Here is a 15722-nt window from a genome sequence, read left to right as displayed (position 1 = left end):
GAAGGTCATGATCTCCAACTAGGCTGACATGGCTTCCTCTGGGAGGGAAAGAATAAATGTAATTCATACTTCCAGAGACACATAGTGAGGGATGCCCTGTTTAAGGTCTGGGAAAAAATAAAAAAAAACCATTACATGAAAATCCCAATCTGGTTATCAACGATGGAGGCAATGATATATCCAAATACTATAGATCTCAGCAAAATGGTAAGCTATGCAGAACTCTTAGATGAAAAAGGAGAATTAAAATCAGTACAAGATCTGAAAACACAAGGAATAAATATGGAATGGTGGCCCTATTTACAAATTAAAACAAGACTTAAAAAAGATTGGGAACAATACAGAATACATGAGAAACAAATGGAATTAGATAAAATATTATTGGGAACGGGAAGAAAAATGATTACCAAATTATATAATTTTCTTTTAAGATATAAAATGGAGAAAGAGATGGTAAAGGAGAGAGTGATTAGCTGGGGAAGAAATTTTAGCCATAATATAGAGTTATAAAAATTGAATAAATTATGGGAAAGAAATTATAAATTTATAACTGCAGTAGCTTACAAAGAAAACATCTATAAAATGTTTTCGATTTTATAGAAATAGAATTTCTAGCATTTGCCTCCAGCGAGATTGGTCAAAATGTACCCAAATTTATCCCCCAAATGTTGGAGATGTAGACACAAGTCTGGAACATTCTACCATATGTGGTGGATGTGCCCCATCACAAGGAAATACTAGTGCAAAATTCGGAAATAGTTGAAAGAAATTACAGAGCAAAAAATAGAACTGAAACCAAAAGCATTCTTATTAGGACTATTAGACCAAAAATGGATAAACAATTTCAAAACATAATAATACACATACTCACTGCAGCTAGATTGCATGCACACAAAACTGGGGAAAAAATCAATACAACCCAGTGACGTGTGGTGAGGTTTATGACTGGTGAGGCATTGACACAGTGCTGGGTTTCAAATATTTTTAGACTTGTGGACTTCAACTCCCAGAATTCCACAGCCAGGCATGCTCAGTTCCAATTTAAAGCGACAGCATTTGTTTTTCTCCTTTGCTCCTTCTTTCTTTTTCTTTTTCTTCTCCTTCCCCTCCTTCCTCCCTCTCTCCCTTCCTCCCCCTCTCTCAAACACACACACACAAACACACACACACAAGTTGGATTGGACTATCTCTCCTACCCCTTCCCTCTCTCACTCACTCTCAAACAAACCCCCCCCACACACAAAAGTTGGATTGGATATCTTTTCCAGTGGCTTGAAAGCAGCTCCTCTGCCATCCCCCCCCCCATTCCCCTGCTGCCTTTCCCAAACACCTCCACCATTGCAAATGCAGCCTGCTGTCTGGGTGGGAAATGCCTGGAACACAATAAAGCCCACCCACCACCTCCTGCTGGCAGGCTGGGGTGAGAGGAGAGGCAGAGAAGCCGGAGGGGAGCCGAGCCGAGCCTTCCAAAAGAAAGAGGCTGGGGGGAAGTGTGTGTACTACAGCATGGCTCTTTGCCTGGCTTCCTGCCTCCTCCTGTGGTCTCCTCAGTGCTCGCTTGTGCTCTCCCTCCCCAAGTGTAGTTTGATTGCAGGTGGAGCCACGTTGCCTTTTCAAACTTGTAATCAGTGAAGCTGGGATATATTTTTATATAGTTTTATCCAGCTGTGTGTGTGAGAGAGAGAAATGAATGGGGGCCTGGGGAGGAAGTCACTACACTTGGGGAGGGAGAGCACCAGTGAGGTTAAGCAGAGTCATCCACGGTGAGGCAGCAACTAGCTCAGCTTTTTCCTTTTACTTTTTTTTTCATGATGAGAGTGGTGAGGCTGTGCCTCACCTTCCTCACCTGACTGCACGTCACTGATACACCCGCAGATGAAACAATAATCAAAAAAGTACTCGAATGTGCAGAGATGGATAAAATGACAATAACTAAAAGAAAGAGAAGAATTTGACTTCTATAAAATATGGAATAGAATTTATAAGTGGCTAGAAAACAGAAGCCAAAACAGAAAATAGGGAATGTAAATATATGGTGATATAAATAATATTATTATAAGTTATACTACTACTGTTGTTATATTATAGGACAAGGTAAAAGCAATAGGAAGGCAATGCAGAATGGAGAACTATAAAGGCTAAACATGAAAACTGATACAGAAGGCTGTATAATTGCTTTATATTATGTATGTTTTGTGTATTGTTTTTTCTTGTTGTGTTTTTCTGTTTTTAAAGATTAAAACGTTCAATAAAAACTATTTTTTAAAAAAACTTTTAATTTTCTAAGACCACTGAATTTTCCCAGATAAAGATACTCCTTTTATTCTTACCGAATAAAGTACAAGCACCTGGTCTGGGATGGATGATATTACATGTGCTGGTCTCCTTTTACATATTTTTCTGTTATTTTTTAATTTGCCAATTATATTTGGCAATATAATTATATTTGGTAATTGCCAAATATTGGGCATATTAAAAAGATAATGTAAAACAAATGAAGAAATAGATAAGAGGAATGTGGAATATATACCGTATATAAGAGAAGGAATGGAGGATAAGAGGTCCTATTAGTGTTAATGCATTTTGTAATCAACCATTAAAAAGAAGAAAACAATTTTGTGCTTTTTACTTTGATTCACAGAATAAATGTTTCCTAAGAATTGTGCCTTTCAAAATTAGTCTTAATCTATGCATTTATCCCACTGAAATACTACCACATTCAATTTGCATAAATCTTATGACAATGTGTCTTTAAACTGCAGGAAATTATGATGCCTTTTGCATCAGCTTAAATAACTTTCTGTGCCTTTAAACAAACCTCTGTGCAGCTGCTAATGGCTGTTTAAAACCCTAAGTGTGCAGTCTTATATCTCTATTCTTTGGAGCTAGCACAGTGTTGAATTCAGTTGGCCTTTTGGTATAAAATTCAGCCTTCATGAAGTGTTACCTTCACTGGCATGTTTTTTCTCAAAAAGAGAACATTTCTTTTGCAGGTAAAGGAACAATTTGACTGTTATATCTCTCAGTTACTCTCAGAATAGACAGCTCTATGCCTCAAGTTTTGGACCATTTCATACATTGCAACGAAGCTCACTTGGTCTTACCACATATGTTCATTGAAAAGTGTATCTTAATAACGTGGGGCTCTTTTTTGTCGCATTCACACGCCACATGGAGATGTTTGTTTGTTTATATCATACTATATTTTAGAAAAATGAAGTAGATTCAGTGAAATCCAGTTTGAAACTAAGATTGAGACAAAAAGATTCTGGAGTTATCTTCTTAAAAATGAGGATGTTCCAAAATAGCTTGAATTAATCTAAATCCTCCTGAAGCATTGCTAGCAATTTGTAAATTCAGAGGATTGTCCAGAGCATTACATATTTCTCATTATGCTCTTTCTATAAATATAAACCATTGGATATAGTTCTGCAATTGGCATTTCTACTTTTAAATTGCAGAGAATTATTTTACCGTCACTCTCAGTGATAATGCTTTAGAGAGGATGGACTCAGAGACTTATACTTCACTGAATTTCCTCAGTATTGAATTACGCTTTGCTAGTGCGTAACCTGTATGAATTTGCCGAAACCCATAGAGGTTTTGGCTTGTAGGGAACATTTTTTGCTTGTGTGTTTTTCCTAAACTTTTCATTCTGAACCAATCTGTTTCCTATTTTTTTCTCCTCCATTTCTTTCGTTCCAATATATGGCAGTTATCAAGCGGGGTAAAAGATTGGGAAATAAGGAAAACATTAGTTGTGAATTTCACAACTGAAATCAAGCTTATGATCATCAAAGGAAACTCACTTTAAGTTCAGTATCTAAAATGACCTTGCTTTCACCCTTGCGGGAACTATTTGGAGTTGTGCTGGGAGCAATAGCATTAAGGGTGAGCTCAATCCATAATCCACCCAACATCTGATTCATTACAGAAGAAAGGAATTGTGGCCAGAGGCAAAGGAACCCCATAATTCTTTCTCTCTTCTCCACTGTATTTCTATGTAGATTTCTTTCTACTCCTTTTTAGTTTAATTTCTCCTCACAATACTTACAGAATTACATATAAGCATTCCATAAAGGAAATTAAACAGGGGATATTTATTTTGCCAAAGACAATCTTCACAGTCCAGATGATTTCCCTCTCAGAAAGCTGACCTCAGCTTCTCCCAGACATGAAACAGATGGATAAATATGTGCTGTGTTTAGTCACCACAGAGACAGATCTTGGAACATTAGAGATAAATTTCATGGGTTCCACAGTCTTTTTTGACAGGTTTCACATGCGACCATTCTTTGCACATTAGCGGATGCAATGAGATGGACAAGAGTAGTCACAGCATAGCTATGTCATGAATAGACAGAGAAATAATACCTCTTTGCAAACAGGATTTGACCACAAAATCAAACATCTGAAAATGTTAAAATCTGGAATGGAGAAGAACTTCAGATATTTCCTGACAGACTCTAATTACATTAGGTAGGCTGGAATTTATTTCGGTAAGATAAACCATTTAAACTCCTATATCCATACAGTATGTATTTTTAGCGCAAAAAGCATTATCAGATCACCCCATTAAATAAATGGAGCTGTTTATGTTAAATAATTTGGGAGAGCCCAGTTTATATTAATCACAATGGGATATCATTTAAGGACTATTCAGCAATCTTGACTACCTATTACCCTGTTTCCCCCAAAATAAGATCTCCCTGGATAATAATCCCAACTGGGCTGCAGAACGCATGCGCTAAAAAAAGTCCTCCCCCGAAAATAAGCCCTGCCAAAAATACTGCAACACAGCAACAGCCATGAGGTGACCACACTTGCCGCCTTCTGCACCTCAAAAATAATAAGACCTCCCCCAAAATAAGGCCAAGCACTTATTTTGGGGGTCAAAAAGTAATAAGACCCTGTCTTATTTTCAGGGAAACACAGTACCTGGTGCTGTCAAAGCAACAGAAAGATCTAGTGTACAATTATTAATCAACCGAAGTCCAATTTGCACAAGCCTCAATAATTTTGGCATATCTGTAATTGCCATTCATTATATGAGAGGGATTATGATGTAAAAAAAATGGTAACAATATGATTTTACTTTAATTCAAATCACTTGATAGATTATCCAAACTATGCATTATAAACATGTCTCTACTGAAAGTAAATATTGTCTTCAAGTTGTTTTTCTTGTTGTATGATAGCTTCAAAAGTCAGAACACCATTGACAACACCTGGTGAAACAATTCAAATAGGAAACGTTTTCACCCAATAACATCATCTTTCTTTTTTTCATTCTTAGACTTGGGAAACTGAGTGGATATTTTTGTAAATAGGAAATCTGGGAACTTTTTTTTTCTTTTCCATTGTTGCTGTATGAAATTGGGATCCCATGAAGATTTTATATGGCATTATCTCCAGTACAAGTCATAGGACATTATTTTCTGTCCCCTTATCTATTCTGATGCCCAACTGCAAATTCAGCTGCATGCGCCTATGTATGCGCCCACCCACCGCTCACGTGGCCCAGTTGTGAATAGGACATGCCCTGGTAGTGGGGTAGTTGTCTGGGAGTTGGGGAGCCCTACATCAGAACACACAGAGAAAAAGGAAGGTATATCTCCATAGCATTTAATGATCAGTTCACCTTCAGAAGTATAACACATAACTTTTGTAAGTCCAAAATAAGAAAGTTGTCCAGGTTATTCTTCTGAGATGAAATCCACACATCCAAGGTACTCTTCTGGTTTATTATTTGTGTGTCCCTTTTAGCTATTTAACATCAGCCAGCTTCATTTTTAGACCCTGTCATCTTTGTCAATATCATTCTTGTAGGTTGTCTTTTTAAATGCATATCCAAAAACAGCCTGATTCTCCATTGTATCCTCTTCTATCTACTTTTTAAAATAGTAGCAGACAATTGTAAGAGAAACATCTGAATACATTATTGCCTTAAATACTTCCAAAGTTAAAATACTTTTCTCCATTCAGTATTAGTGGGTCCTCTCCTTTAATCTAATCTTTAGTTAATTCTGGCTGCTTCTAGCAACAGTCTTCAGGTGCTCCTCTTATCAAGTTTTTCCTCTAATCTATAACATTTTCCCATATAAATATATTTTACACTTAAATTCAAAAACTTTGTATTTTTAATAGAATGTTAAACAAATCACAGGAAGGAGTCTCATTTCTTATTTTCAGTCAATCTGGTCCTATCCATTTATAATTTTCCAAAATCAACATTCTAATGCTTTCCTGCATATTTCTTAATTTAAAAAATATCTTTAAGTTCTTAAATTTAGATGAAACTTATTTTGCTGAGGATTGAAGGAGAATCACTCAGTGAAATAAAACTTGTCATTCTGAAGAGTCATAGTATTCAAAAAGTAATTTACAAGCCACTTTTAGAAGTGATTAAGAGAGGAAGTGGGCAAACCCAGTGTCCATTTGAAGTTTCCAAATTTCTAAAACCTGCCAAAGAATATTGTAAGGAGCATCTGTATGAAGCACTAAAGGCACTCAGGCTCTTCCCTGTATATGGAGAGGAAGTCAAGGTACCAACCCATTTGTCAGCTGCCTGTTCTTCTACAGTCATCGGCTCTACTAAAACCAAAGACATTTTCAGTCCACCATTTCTTGGAAGTCTGGTATTGGGGGCAAACATTTCAGAAGAGTTTTTTTCTTTGCTGGAAAAGTCAAAAGTATTTTATTTAAAGCTTATAAACTTTAAAGGGAAAAGATTCATAATGATGGGGAGGGGAAATTAATTTTTACAAGCTAGAACTTTTGTTTACAAAGCTGTAACTTTGCTATGTACCTTGTTTCCCACAAAATAAGACCCAACTGGAAAATAAGCCCCAGCATGATTTTTCAGCACCAGCTTGTAATATAAACCCTGTCCCCAAAATAAGCCCTGTTTATATTGCCAGTGAGTCAGATATATTTAGTACCGTATATCCCAGAAAATAAGACTTAATGCATCATTTGGGACAAAAATAATATAAGACCCTGTCTTATTTTCAGGGAAACATGGGTATGATGCACCAAATGAGAACCAATTTGGATATATGCAGAAGATAATGAAAGCTTGAAATACATTTGGCTGGGAATAGCTAATTTTAGGGAATGATTTAAATACTGATGCTGGTACACCGGGGATAAAATAGCTTTTTTTTTTAAGGCAACTTCTGCTATCTGAGACATTGCAGACATTAATGCAAATGTATGTGCTCGTGTTTTTGGTATTTGGGGTATTATGAATCCTTCAAAAAAGGATTTACATATTATTCAGGTAGGGACCAATCTTATTTAAGGAGGATTATATTGGAGTTTCAGAAACATTTTTAATCGATTGGGCTGGGCAGAAATTTCACCAATCTGAATTTGAGATCATGTCTCACTTATTATCGGACATAACTTAGAAAGCTCCCATTTGCTAATTTTTGGCATTTGAATTCTAGATTGCTTTATAATCTGCAAGCAAAGCAACATCTGTTCAAGTTTTGATAAGCTTTTAAAATAAAAATTGTGTGGAGCAAAGAACAAGATGGGACGCCATGAAGGCAGTAATAACAGGCAAATGTATAAGCCAAATGAACAGGATTAGAAAGAAAATTGCATACATGATACAAGATTATGCATTAGAAAGGGGAAAAAAGCTGGATATTTCAGATATGAAAACAATGTTTTATTTTTCAAGCCAAAATATTAGGAAAACTCAGAAGGTAGTAAGCATGGCTGCCCCTTTCTTATTTAATCTTGTGATAGAAACATTAGTAGAAGCACTTTGTGGTAACATTAAGGTAATAATGGCAGATAAAAATAGGAGCTGTAGTTAATGTACTGCAGTGGTGGGTTCCGATCCTGTTCCAACCGGTACAGTTGGAACGGGCCCCACGTTGCCCACATGGACATGCGCATGCGTTGTAGCTGCAAATGATGCTTCCGCAATCCTCTGTGATGCTCCAGCTGCTCAGCAGAGTGTCGCACAGGTGCTGTATGCACCATGCGTGTGTGCAGAAGTGCCGAAAAAAGCTTTAAAACATAGTAAGGAGCTCGGGCGGGCGGGAAGGCCCTCCGGAGCACCATACCGAATGGTATCCGGTGCTCCGGCCAAGCTCCGGTACACCTGTACCAGGGTGTACTGCCTGCAACCCACCACTGATGTACTGGCAAGCGGAGCTACCACCAATGTTAACGATGGGGCTAACCGGGTCAGAACAATAGGAGAGGAAAAAGATCTCCAGAGTGATGGCCCTTTGTATGACATTTTCTAGTTTCTCAGGGATCCCTAGGACTGGAAGTGAAGTAGAATGAAATGCAAATTTCCGTGGGGCTCAGTGAAGAGTGCAATGGTTGGAGTACAGGAACAACATGAAGAGTGTTATTCTGGGTGACATTTTTCTGTGAACCAGGTTAGGAAGAAGGAGGTAGCGAGTAGCAAAGGAAGAGAGGAAAGCAGAACAGATTTGAATTGGTTTCCTTCAGTACGAAGGGAATAGCCTGAGAATGCCCCCATTAACAGAGAAGGGATAAATGGGGGGATGGGGACTTTTGAGTTTAGACGTAATACTGGGAAGATTTATTCTTACCAATACACTGTTGGTTTGGGTCACCTTTTTGAGATTCTCTCTCTCTCTTCCTCTCTCCCTCCTTCCCTCTCTCTCATACCTATCTCTTACCCTATCTATCAAATATATTGGCTGCCCATCTTACCATAGGGCAGTGATGGCGAACCTATGGCACGCTTGCCACAAGTGGCACGCGGAGCCATTTGTCAGGGCACATGAGGCGCTGCCCTGTCAGCTGGCCAGCGTGCACGCGCGCACTGGCCAGCTGAGTTCTCCTTTTTAAAAGCTATTTTTCGCCTTCCCCAGGCTCCAGAGGCTTTATAGGAGCCTGGGGAGGGTGAAAAGAGCCTCCCCCACCCAAAGGCTTCAGGGACTGTCCCTGAAGCCTTCGGAACGCTTAAAACCACCCTCCGAGCAAACCGGAAGTGACTTCCGGGTTGCCCGGAGGGTGGTTTTAAGCATTCTGAAGGCTTCAGGGACCGTCCGGAGGCTTCCCTGACACCTTCAGAGCACTTAAAACCACCCTCCGAGCCACCCGGAAGTCACTTCCGGTTTGCTTGGAGGGTGGTTTTAAGCACTCCGAAGGCTTCAGGGAAGCCTCCGGACGGTCCCTGAAGCCTCTGGAGGGCCTCCGGGGGGGGCGGGGGAGGCTCTTTTCATCCTCCCCAGGCTCCTATAAAGCCCCTGGAGCCTGGGGAGGGCGAAAAAAGCATGTAAAAATGGGGGGTCGCGTGTTGTGCGCGCATGCGCACTGGGGGGTCACGCATTGCATTATGTGTGTGGCACGCCCGCACACGCCCCCCCTGCACTCCCCCCACTTGTGGCACGCAAGCCAAAAAAGGTTCGCCATCACTGCCATAGGGTAATTCTGGGCAGCTGTATACAGTTGAAACATAAAAAGTTAAAAAATACATCCGCAATACGAGGTCAGTTACAGTAATCCTCAATTCACAACCATAATTGGGACAAGAATTCCCACTGCTAACAAGGTGGTGGTTAAGTGAGTTGCACCCAACTTTAAAACTGTTTTTGAGAAGTTTGTTAAGCAAATCACTGCATTGTTAAATGAGTCATTTGATCATTAAGTGAGTCCAGCTTCTCCCAATGACTTTGTTTCTCCAAAGTTGGCTGGGAAAGTTGCAAATGGTGATCACATGACCCTGAGATGCTGCAACCATTGTAAATAGAGACCAGTTGCCAAGCTCTCAAATTTTGATCAAATAAATATGGGCATGCTATGGCCATATGTGTGAGGACTAGATTTAAGCCATTGTAACTGCAAATGGTTACGTAATACATGAATGTAAGTTGAGGATTACCTGTACACTATCAGAATCTTGCAAGTACAACTCTTCCTCCCTTTTACAGTCCAAGAAATTAAAGATGTCTCTTCTGACACCTTTGCCTTGCCCGTAGTCATTCTGTGGATTCAATTACTGCATGTCTGATTGTTGTCTAGACTGCGGCTTTTTTCTCCCAATGTCATTCTTGTATACCATTACAGTTTGTAAGGTGGATAATTTTTGAGTGGATAATTGGGAGAATATGAGTTATTTGCCTTCATTTGTGAATATGAATAATGGTTAATCCCAACTGGGATCTTGATTTACTGAGGATACCAAGGAATCAAAAGAGGTAATAGCTTGAGTGCCAGTGAGTAAAATAAAAAATAAATCTTATGGAGTGTAGCTACGTGCACACATGCGAGCTTACGTGGCAACATTTGGGAGGCAAAGTGTCATTATATCATATCCTTTATTGTGTCAGTGAACTGTTGTCCAACAACTTCATTTTGAACCTGGTTGGCTATTGTGGTAGATTAGCATAGCACAATATCAAAGAAATATTTTAACAGAATAACAGACTTAGAAGGGATCTTGGAGGTCTTCTAGTCCAACCCCCTGCCCAAGCAGGAGCCCCTATACTATTTCAAATAAATGGCTGTCCAATATTTTCTTAAAAATCACCAGTGATGAAGCATCCACAACTTCTGAAGGTAAGCCATTGGTTGCAATTGTTCTCATTACTTCTAGCTTCATTCTGTCTTTGATTAGTTTGCATTCATTGCTTCTTGTCCTGCCTTCAGGTGCTTTGGAGAATAGATTGACCCCCTTTTCCTTATGGCAACCCCTCAAGTATTAGAATACTGAACATCAAGTAATGACTTTGGGGTTGGGATTATTTTGAATTTATAACTTGCCATAATCTCATGACTTTCAATGACTTGCAAGAAACAACATTGAAACATCTATATGTGTTTCCAGTGAGTGGTGGTAGGGAAGAGCAGGAGGAGTTAGAGCTATTGATATTGATGGTTTATTTAATTCCTATAACTGTTAATATTACATATATTTGCTGGCTGTTTTGCATTTTGTGGATATTTTGTTGTTATTTTTACTGACATAAATAAAGTGATGAAAGTCTCGCTTGATTGTAACAGATACAAATCAAATATTTACATTTTTTCATTATGTCAGTAGGAAAATCAGTAGTGGATAAACTCATTTGGAAATATTAAGAATAGAATAGAATAGAATAGAATAGAATAGAATAGAATAGAATAGAATAGAATAGAATAGAATTCTTTATTGGCCAAGTGTGATTGGACACACAAGGAATTTGTTTTTGGTGCATAAACTCTCAGTGTACATAAACAAATATATGTTTAATAATAATGTTCCAATAAAATATAGTCCCATAAAACCTGGTGGCTGAAGTATTCAACCTTATCCAAGACAGTACTGGTTTTAGTGAGAGAATCAAGCACATGTTGGACTGATGTTCTAAAGTTGTTCTGATTCAACTGTAACAAATATTTAAATACATACAACTTCTCTTCAATAAATTCAGATGTAAATTAGTAATTGTTAGAAAAAATGAACTAAGCACACAACCTACAGCAGATTTAACGCATAGCAGATTTATTTTCAGATTTCCCTTCAATTGCCCACTTCCAGTTTTCATACTTTGGAGTCATGTGATAATACAAACTTATCTTGACCTAGGCTATTACATTGAAGAGATTCTTGACTTTAATCATCTGTTGATCATCCAAATCATCGGTAATGTTTTCTGGGTAGCAGGTCTACAAATTATGGCATTTTTTCCTGCTTTTATGAGGTATCCGGCATGTTTTTACTTGATCCCCTTGCTAAAGTATTCTTCATTCTCTGTTTAAAACACATTTTGTATTATGCATCATTCTCTGTTTTTGCTGGTGGTGAGTATTTGTTTAGCCATGTATTTCACATACAGTTCTTGCCAAATGCCTAGAATTGAAGGCTGATCAAGTGGCACAACATTTGTTATGGAAATGATTATTAGGAAAAGATAGTGAATGATTGTGTATAGCCATCTGTGCCTGTGTCTTTATGCCCAGATTCTTATACTGACAAACCATTCATGCACAGGACCTACAATTACATCCTGGTATAAAGCAGTGCTAGTATATTATGAAAGCATTTTTAGCTTCATATTTTATTAGAGAAGGTTCATGTGGATGGGATTGTAGAACAGTAAGCCTTTCCTAATATCATAGAGCCAAAGGGATTTGGATACAATTTTGATCAATTCTAGCCATATAAACTATGGCTAGAATTGGAAGGAGGAAGTTTGCAGACAACTGGAAACTTAACACATTAGGTGTAACTTTATTTGTGTATTTCTTTAAAATACTTATATAGCTACACTTTTTATATACCACAGTTCTGATCAACTCATAAAACAATAATAAAAAATGTAAAATTATATATAATTATAAAAATTCTAAAAACCATAACAAAAGTGGTTGTATGGTGGCATATAGTTGTATATACATTTGAGATAGATAGATAGATAGATAGATGATAGATAGATAGATAGATAGATAGATAGATAGATAGATAGATGATAGATAGATAGATAGATAGATAGATAGATAGATAGATAGATATAAAGATAAAGATAAAGATAAAGGTAGAAACAAACAGACAGACAGACAGACAGACAGACAGACAGACATAAAGATACAGATATATACAGATACAATGATACTGTAGGTAGATTCACTTTCTTAGGCTTCTGAATTATGTTCCACAAGCCAAAAGAAATTCTGATTGTTTCTTTACTCCTTTTCTTTTCTCCTTTTTCTCAAGCAAAGGGGGCACATTTTTCTTTGAAACCCATTCTAGAACTTCTTTCTGGAAATTCACTTTAATGGAGCTATGGTCAAAGAAAGCAGCTACAGAAAAACAATCAATCAATGTAGGGCTTCCTGGCATAGAAAAAAAAGCAAGGGATTTAAAGATGTAGTATTTAAACACACACAAATATAAATAGAGCATATGATGAAGGGACCACTTAGTATCGGCCTTGCTGTATTTTTGTCCTTACCAAAATGTTGAGTTCAGGTAGCTATTGGGGTTCATTTTGTTTTTGTTTTTTAAACTGCTGTTTCTATATGTTCACATGCTTCATAGAAATATCAAAATAATTATTGCTTTGAATGTTATCTGAGGCCATTAATGCTACCATACAAAGAAACATTCCTTCCCTGCTGCTTACTATAAACCCATGTTAGTTAAAGCCCTTTTTCTTACTTGCTTACTTGTGAAAGCTTTTCCTCAGCCCTGCAATTAAATTGTTCAGAATTTCATTTATAAATCACAACTGAGAAAGAACTGTAGATTTCAGCTGTTGAAAAATTACCACTCTGATTTTAATTAAATAAAATCCATTTGTGTAGGGTGTGGAGAAACATTGTATTCTACTGATGTAATGTGGGTTTAGCTTTCTCTGTTTGATATTATTGTGGATACAATAGACCACATCAAACTATGTGTTTCTCTTTGCCTATTGCATGTAGACAAGCAATAAATAACCTGTGTTGTGTAACAATTATAGTGATATATTAATTTTAGCTTTTCTCGGATTCTTATTTTTATAAATGTGCCAGATTAAGGTCTACATTTAGTTTCAATTTTTGTTGTCATTAAACTTGGGAGTTATTTAGCTTATGTTTCTCCAAAGAGAAATATTTACATTTGTGATTTTGGTGGTTATATTTAACTTTCAATTGGTTGTAAAACAAATAATGCATTTGACATTGTTTTTGAAGGATGTTAACTGGGAGACCATGAGTTCTATTCCTACTTTACACATGAAAATCAGCTGGATGACTTTGGGTCAGTCGCTCTCCCTCAGCCAGCTCACCTCACAGGGTGGTTTTTGTGGGGGGAAATAGGAGGAGGAAAATGTGTTGGATATGTTAGCTGCCTTGAATTAGTTGTAAAAATAATAAAGGCAGAATACAAATAAGCAAACAAACAAATGTAGTCCTCAACTTACAACAGTCAGTTTAGTGACCGTTAGAAGTTGTAATGGCACTGAAAAAAAGTATGGTCATTTTTCACACATGACCTTTGCAACATCCCATGGTCACGTGAATCAAAATTCATACCCTTGGCAACTGACTCATATTTATGACTGTTATAGTGTCCTGGTGTCATGTGATCCCCTTTTGCAACCTTCTGACAAGTCAACGGCAGATTAACTTAACAATTGTGTAACTTAACAACTGCAGTGATTCACTTAACAAATATGGTAAGAATAGTCCTAAAATGGGACAAAACTCGCTTAACAAATTTCCCCCTTAGCAACATAAATTTTGGGCTCAATTGTGGTCATAAGTCAAGGACTATCTGTACTATACTTTTCACATGTTTCCCTAGATGTGCTGTTGAACTGGCAACCTGCTTTGCAAAATTGAAAAAAAAAGTGTGAATTTTGAATAAGATCACTTTCTTCTGTATCCATTTTATCATTGCTCCACTGGAACATTTGTCTCCCAGCAGTCCTCTAGGTCTACCCAGGGACATAATACAATAGGGGCAGGTTTTATTTTTCCTTCTGGAGATTCAACTACATAACTGAGGAAGCTATTATCTGGGTTACAGATGGGTAGGTATGAACTGACGTGCAATGAACCAAATCAAAAGCAAAGTATCATAAACTCTAGCAGCATTTTTTTTCCCAATGGCAGCAGTTCAAACATCTGAATTTGAATAATATATGAAAAATGCATATATGAGAAACCAGTGGTTTCTTTTGGAGTAGTATTTCTTTTTAAACAGTAATTCCTTTCAACCTAGGTCCAGTTACCAAGAAAACGAAGTTGATGAATTTCAAAACTATGCATACCTGTATATTTTTCTCTTTTAGCATTGTTTTAAAGGTCACTGTATCTGGTTAACTCCAGATATCTTGAAGCAAGATGGAAACTGGGGAGCATGGAGTAAATTTGGTTCCTGTTCCCGAACTTGCGGAACGGGAGTGAAATTCCGGACACGCCAATGTGACAATCCACAGTAAGTTGAACTTAATCAGCTTATGCTCTTTGATAATGGATTTTGATTTAGATGTCTTCAATGGATTTAAAATAATGTTGTTAATCTATCACAAAATATTTTTTAAATTGCTTAGTTAAGATTAAAGATTAAACCAAGTTATAATTCAGGGCATTGCCTTGGTCTTGTGTTTGTTTCACTGCGAACCTACTGGAAAGATAAAATAGAACACATCACACAATATTGTGGCAGACTGTATTAGGACATATAAATATTATGTCATTTTCTTATTGTCATTCCTTTTAAAAGAATTAATTTGATGAGTTTAAGGTGTGTAATTTAACAGAATTCAATGTTTGTGCATCCTGCTTGGGAATTCTAATGAATGAAAGTAATAGTAATGCAATATATTTTGTAACTGAATATTGACTATGATCAAAGGTAACCCTGCTGTTGTTTCCCCAGTCAGTGCCTTTTTTTTCCTAATAGGCATTCTGCATCCAAATTTCTAAATATTTTAAGATGCAAGTTATCTATTCACTTTGCATTAAAACAAAAAGAGACTGAACTGGATTTTGTCTGTGTGTAAGGCTTCCTTTTCTAATATAAGAAACATATGTGAAAGTTTGTTGTGGTGTTTGAAATAATGAAAAAATAAGTACTTTTGTTTCCACTAAAATGTCCTGTAAACTTTAAGATCAGTGTGCCTCCAGATGCAAACTTATTTCATGTTTCGCAAGGCAATTCCACTGATTTTACTGGAAGAAACAAATTTACGCTCAATAGATTTCTTCATACCATATCTGATCACAAATCTGTCATCAATTGTTTAAAATGA

General features: G+C 37.2%; 1 protein-coding gene across 2 annotated transcripts in view; it reads left to right on the top strand.

Annotated features, from left to right (window-relative positions):
• ADAMTS2 (ADAM metallopeptidase with thrombospondin type 1 motif 2) overlaps window positions 1-15722 on the top strand; it is a 295279-nt gene that overhangs the window by 245994 nt on the left and 33563 nt on the right. For both annotated transcript variants that reach the window (XM_081939142.1, XM_081939141.1), the window contains exon 11: window positions 14760-14905. In XM_081939142.1, coding sequence (XP_081795268.1) covers window positions 14760-14905 — 146 coding nt within the window. The remainder of the gene's footprint in view (window positions 1-14759; window positions 14906-15722) is intronic.

Source organism: Natrix helvetica (genome assembly GCF_964273705.1).
Source record: "Natrix helvetica genome assembly, chromosome: 1".
In the NCBI taxonomy this organism is placed as follows: domain Eukaryota; kingdom Metazoa; phylum Chordata; class Lepidosauria; order Squamata; family Natricidae; genus Natrix; species Natrix helvetica.
This window is presented reverse-complemented; position numbering and strand designations above follow the sequence as displayed.